General features: G+C 41.5%; 1 protein-coding gene across 1 annotated transcript in view; it reads left to right on the forward strand.

The window, feature by feature from the left end:
* Nucleotides 1–2,810: 2,810 nt before the first annotated feature.
* trabd2a (TraB domain containing 2A) overlaps nucleotides 2,811–6,510 on the forward strand; it is a 68,556-nt gene continuing 64,856 nt past the window's right edge. The window contains exons 1-2 of the mRNA XM_046067660.1: nucleotides 2,811–3,096; nucleotides 4,440–5,000. Of these exons, the coding sequence (XP_045923616.1) occupies nucleotides 2,992–3,096; nucleotides 4,440–5,000 (666 nt within the window). The 5' untranslated portion in view covers nucleotides 2,811–2,991. The remainder of the gene's footprint in view (nucleotides 3,097–4,439; nucleotides 5,001–6,510) is intronic.

Here is a 6,510-nt window from a genome sequence, read left to right on the forward strand (position 1 = left end):
TCATTAACCCTTCATGCTGGCGTGTCATATGGTTTTAAGTTATGGAAACATTTTGCTCTGCCATGTGACAACGTGAAGGGCTGGTTAGTGGATTCCTGACAATCGGAGGTGCCATGACCCTCAGACTTTTTCCTGAGCCCACATCTAGTTAAAGTAAAATGTGTTTCTTCATTTTGCTGCAATCAAGATAAATGATAAAAAAAACAAGCAGCAATTAACGGGCCTTACCTCTGACGTATGTGATGCTGCACAGCGTCAGAGAGGATCATGTACATATGTTGGATGTGTATATTTATTTTATTTAGATTGTTCTGCCTCTGTGAGCTAAGTAGGGAGATAATGGAAACAACAAACAGGTGTGTGTGTGCGTGTGTGTGTGTGGCTGCACACAGATGGCTCCCTACAAACCACACGCTTCTCAACCTTTTCAGACATTAAAGAGGAAGCAGCCACAGGTGTTTTTACCTTCATACAGATGCAGAACACACACAAAGATGACACACACCACCAAGTCCTCCTTCATCCTTTCATTTTGGCTTGGATAAATTAGCACGAGACAGATGTCATTTAAAGAAGGCTGTAGATGGATGACTGACATTGTCATCATTACTCAGACAACAACACAATTGGACAAATGCAATTTCCCCGCGGTGTGTTGAAGATACACCACTCAGTCTTCACAAAGTCTCTATCTTTAACTGCGTGAATCTCAGCTGCTTCTTTTCTGTCTTTTCTCTTCCTGTCTGTGTTTTGTCCTTCCATCCCATCCCTCCCTCAACCCCCACTTTCATCTCCCTGCCTCTTTCTCTCAGGGTACTCTACTCCAGTGTTAGAAAATTCCTCAATAGCTTTGAATGGCATGACTGAACCCGGTGCGTTGTTGTCACAGCACAGACAGTAGAGAATAGCACAGCTGGTAACAATAAATGTCTCCACTAGGAGGCGCTTTAACAGAGTCACATTACAATCATGGGTCCCAGTTCCACACCTATGGACAGAAACACTAGAAATAGTCCATAATGTGGGCTGCATTTATTTTAATACACACTGTTTGAATATGTAGGCTATATATAATCTTTCCTATTGTAATTTCAGTTTTAAACTGGGTAAATGGTGTTATAAGCAAATTCACTAATAACTTAAATTGTGGATTTTCACAGCTGTGAGATCCTCTTGAACTGCTGCTACTCTTCTTTGACTGCAAACAGCGACCAACAAAAATGAAGCCCCAAAGTCTTTCAGTCAAACAATATCAACATGTGTTCACTGCCCCCATCTGAAGGTTTCAGAGCACGGAGTCACAGCGCACAGATCAACCTCCAGCTACACAAGCCAAAATATTCTACTTGTAGGCTACTTTATGTGTACAATACACAATTTGCAACTCTACATCAGACTATTGACTCTGTACTCATTGTGTACTGAGTAGCTGTTAATCTGGTACATGTCCAATCCAGATTTTGACCATGTTTTTCCATGTAAGAAACCTTTTTTTTTTTAAATGTTATTTTTAAGAATCTTTATGACAAAATAAAGATCATCAGTATCATATATTTTGGACCTTTCAAAAAGTTCACAAGATCTACATTTTGTACTTATGTGTATTTTTGATTGATTCAAATATCGTGAATCGAAAAATGTTGCTCCCCATGTGTAACACCCCCTTTCAAACAAAACACCCAGTCAAATTATAGTTCTTTTCATTAAAACGTCTATTTTAGGCTTCAAAAGAATGAGCAATGCTTGTTCATCATGGCTGTGTGATTAGGCTCCATGAGGGTCACCAGAATGCTGCCTTATAAATGTATGGGGATCAATTACAACATTATCATCATGTCATGGGCAACCTTTGGTTTATATATGGTGAGTGAGCTTGTCTGGGCTGCCCCATAAGGTCTGCTGCTCTTGTAAAGCGCTGTTATTGCGGGTTTTCTCATGTTAATGCATCCAGTTTGTAAGGCATTAACTACCAGGGCATGATAATCTATCCACGGGATCTATATATCCTTGATTGCCTGTAGGCCTCCTGTAGGGGAACAACAAGAGACCTCATCAGTCTGACACTGAAACTGAAAACAGGTAAAGATACTGTGAATCAGGACCAAGCTATTTATTTATAACAGTGATGAAATTTTGGCATTAGTTATGGATTTAATTCTTCCACTTAAACTTTATGGTCTGCAAGCTTCCACACCTTGTTTATTGACATGAATGGTGTGAAGGGGGACTTTACGTGTCTTACGTGTCTGTTTAATCAGGTTACTGCTGTGTGTGTGTGTGTGTGTGTGTGTGTGTTAGAGAGAGAAAGAGAAGGGGGGAGTATTTAGGCAACCTACGGGGTAGGTCGAGTGGATTTGCCCAACAGAGATGCTCACACACGTCGGAGTGAGGGAGAGAGAGAGTTGCAGATACAAAGAGTGCAGACCTGGCAGACAGACACAGCGGTGTGCAGAGAAATTTTGGTTTTAAGACCTTTCTCTAGAAAGAGCGACTCGTCGGCAGTTTGCTCATTCACGCCAGACTCATAGCTATTCTACTAAAATATCTAGGAAAATCATCCTGACTTCTACTCCCTTTTGGCTTCAGGTGCGTTGACGCAGCGCGGACCTGTTGGTTCACTTTGGTTTGAAACCTTCAAACTTTTGGATAAACTCACGCAAACTCTGCAAAACACCGCGGAGAAGTCAATGTAGGGACGTGAGATGCGGAGGGAGCAGCCTGCCCAGCAGTGAGAGGATGATGTGAACCATAACTGACTACCAATCTCTCTTTCTCAAACACACGTGAATCAGCAGCAGCGCGTCCATGTCCAGGCTGCAGCCAGCATGACTCTGTCCGGCGGTTTGTCGGATACTTGTCAGCTCATTTTACGCGACCGCATGGAGCCGGAGCTGTGGAAATAAGACTTCATCCATGTATTCTGGGGAATAGTTGTTGCAACACGTTGTGAAGCAAACACACGCTACCGTGCACACTTCGGAGAGAGCTACGATGCGGGGTACTTTGGGCGCATTCATTCAGTCATGTCTGCTACTCCTGGTCCGAGCTGACCCGTGGAGGTTGAAGGACTCCGCCAACTGCGAGCTCAACAGGAAAGTAAGTCATTCTTCAGCGAAAATAAATGATGAATTACACTGCTTACACTGCTTAAAGTATTGTTTATAGTAACTATAATTTCTTCCCCGTGCGTCTTACAACTGTCACATTATTCCTAAATGATTTTATTTTGTTGTATAAACTGTCATCAGGCTAAAGGACCCCCAAAGTAGCTTACCATTTCCCCTCTTTGACATACAGTTCACCTTTTCTAGTATGTATCTCTCTGTGGGCTACTTGTCTAATCTTTGAACCTTTAAGCCTTTGAACCATTTTACTAATGACTATTTTCATTATTTCATTATTGATTTATCTATGACTTCAATAACTCTTTAGTCCATAAAATGTGGAGAAACAGATTAAAATGCACAAGTCCCCACAGTCTGAGGTGTTGTCTGCAAAGTCCAAAGCCCAAAGAAATTCAATTAATAGGCCTAATCTTATTATAGTAATATGATAATACTGGAATAAAAAGCAGGTGCCAGAACTTTTTGTTTTGCTGGAATAGCATAAAATTAATCTATAATCACATTTATTGATGATTCATTTTGTATCAATTGACTGAGTGATGAATCAACTAATCGTTTCAGCACTAGTTTTGTGTTTTGGCTTGAGCAGGTCTTTACACACTGTCCATACCGGTGTGTGTAATGCCGTCAATTCAAGACTCATTCTGTCCTTTTGTATTGTCTTTTACAAATGAATAAGATTGCTTAGCCTCCCTTGTGTTGATTAACTTTCAATCTCTCTTTGTCAGACATGTTCACACAGACCATTTCCGGTGAGATGCAGCAGAAACAGGACAGCATAATGTTCAGTTCACAGTCCGACAATCACTGACATGTGTATTGTTTGTTTGGCACTTGGGTGCTAAGTGGCCTGTTAATAACCCATTATCAGTCTGTTAGGAACCTATATCTAATAAACAGCCTCTCACAGACAAAGTGCTGATTAGTGTCAGACAGGGCAAGTGTTGGTTCATGTAAGGTAAACGGCAAAACTTTTAAGTGAATAATACATAAGCTCGCTCTCATTTCTGTCTGATTCTTGATTTCTCTTTAACCTATATGCTCATCATTTGGTTCTGACATGCAAATATTCACTGCTGAAATACTGAGTCAGTCAACAGAAAATTAAGCAGCAACAGTTTTGCTAATCACACTGCTTTTCAGATGTTGGGTCTAAAACTGTAGGTCATGACAAGCACAACGGCTTGGGCTGTGTGAACTTGCTATTGGTATTTTTAACCATTTCCTGACATCTGTGAAGCCACCAGAAAAGCATCAACTGATAAGTAAATACTGAAAATATTCTAAACCTAAACCTTTTATCTTTCTCCCTAGCAAACTGACCTAAACTCCTTCCTGTGGATGATCAAACGGGACCCTCCTTCATATTTCTATGGCACAATCCATGTTCCCTACACGCGTGTTTGGGACTTCATCCCCGAAAACTCCAAGCAGGCCTTCCAGGAGAGCAACATTGTCTACTTTGAGCTGGACTTGACAGACCCTTACACCATCTCAGCCCTGACCAGCTGCCAGCTGCTTCCTCAGGGCGAGAACCTGCAGGATGTCCTGCCCAGAGACATCTATCGGAGACTTAAAAGACACCTTGAGTATGTAAAGCTCATGATGCCTTCATGGATGACCCCGGACCAGAGAGGGAAGGGACTCTACGCAGACTACCTCTTCAACGCCATCGCTGGGAATTGGGAGAGGAAGCGGCCAGTTTGGGTGATGCTGATGGTGAATTCGTTAACCGAGGCAGATATTAAGACACGAGGGGTGCCAGTGCTGGACTTGTACCTGGCCCAGGAGGCAGAGAGGATGAGGAAGAGGACGGGGGCTGTGGAGAAGGTGGAGGAACAGTGCCATCCGCTCAATGGGCTCAACTTCTCCCAGGTGAGTTTAAAACTGTACTGATTGGTGCTCAGGCCTCAGGTTTGCCTGTTTGTCCGTTGTACCCTCTCAGCAGTGTTTGGAATTGTCCTTGTGTTTATGTGTGACTTTTAGTCAAGATATCAATGACATAAAAATCCAGAAATGCCCTGTCAGGAACTTGTGATTCTGTCAGTCTTTCTATGTATTGCATGGTTGTGGATGTTTGTGGTTCACATGCTCTAAAAGGAGCCACTCATAAATACCCTTTAAAAAACTCAAAACTATTGTTTTCAATGTAAGCCCACACACAGACATTGTCATGATGAGCATACTTGAACTTTGACAGTCCAGAAACAATTATATTGCATACAGTTGCTGTGTTTATGAGTGGAGCTTTGAGGTGGAAATCACGTTCATACCATTAAATCATAATGTTCAGTTCAGTTCATTCCGTTCAAAGATTCATAGTCTCTGACAATGTAGTTCATTTACGTTTTTTCCTATGCTAAGTGGTTGCATCACTGTTCAAATGTGCTTAAATATGTGCATCAGAAAGTGAATGCATCAGCGTTACAAGGCACTTTAGTATGTTCAATAGTGGAAGCGTCACAGTTCATACTGCTGCTTATTGTTCAGCTTCAGTTCAGTAGGACGTTCAGTCTGTTGCTAGTCCAGGGTGCCACATTCAGTACCGTAGCGTTTCCGCTGCGTTTTGGAGTTGATCTCCATTAAAACGACTGAAAACGCACAGCTAGGACCCGTTCAGGTGCACTGGGCATGCGCGTGCCAGTGTAAACATGAAGCAGATGGTCTATTCCGTAGTTACAGATAGTGATGGCAAGTTCGAGTCTTTTGACAGACTCGTTCATTCAAATCTCGTTCATTAAAATGAACAAATCTTTTCTTGAGTCATTTCGTTCATTTGAACTAGGCTGTTATTGCGGTGCTGCAGCCTTCTAGTGGGCGATTAAAAAACAGCACCGTTCTCAAACACGGAAGGCTGCCTGGTTTGCTTTATTTGACAAAGTATAATGCACAAATTCACCTCTTGATTACTGTATATCATTATTATATAAACCCCCCTGGGCCCACAACCAAATTCCAACCATGTAAAAACCACAGAAATATGTTGTCTATATGTAATCCACTACTCCGCCTAAATCCTTCCATTTTCACAATCTTTCCTTAGCATACAACCAGACCAGCTATATAAAGGCTTATGTATATAATTACTATCATTATCTCTAAAGTGCTCATTCATACAGTAACCTAACCGTACCATACCGTATCCATGAGTAAAATATTAATATCAGATTTGCAGTAAATATATAGAAGTAATAAGCTTGATACACTATATGAATTAACACACTCTTATTAAAATTCAACCAATTTAATAATAATCTGGATCAAGCCACCAAGTTCTTAAAGAACTGCAGCACAGAGAGAGGAACAAAGAAATATACACATATAAACGCAGCAGTTTGGCAGTTCTGGACGCAGAATGGGCCACATCAGGTCCGGATTCCGCAGA

Source organism: Micropterus dolomieu, linkage group LG13 (genome assembly GCF_021292245.1).
Source record: "Micropterus dolomieu isolate WLL.071019.BEF.003 ecotype Adirondacks linkage group LG13, ASM2129224v1, whole genome shotgun sequence".
In the NCBI taxonomy this organism is placed as follows: Eukaryota; Metazoa; Chordata; class Actinopteri; order Centrarchiformes; family Centrarchidae; genus Micropterus; species Micropterus dolomieu.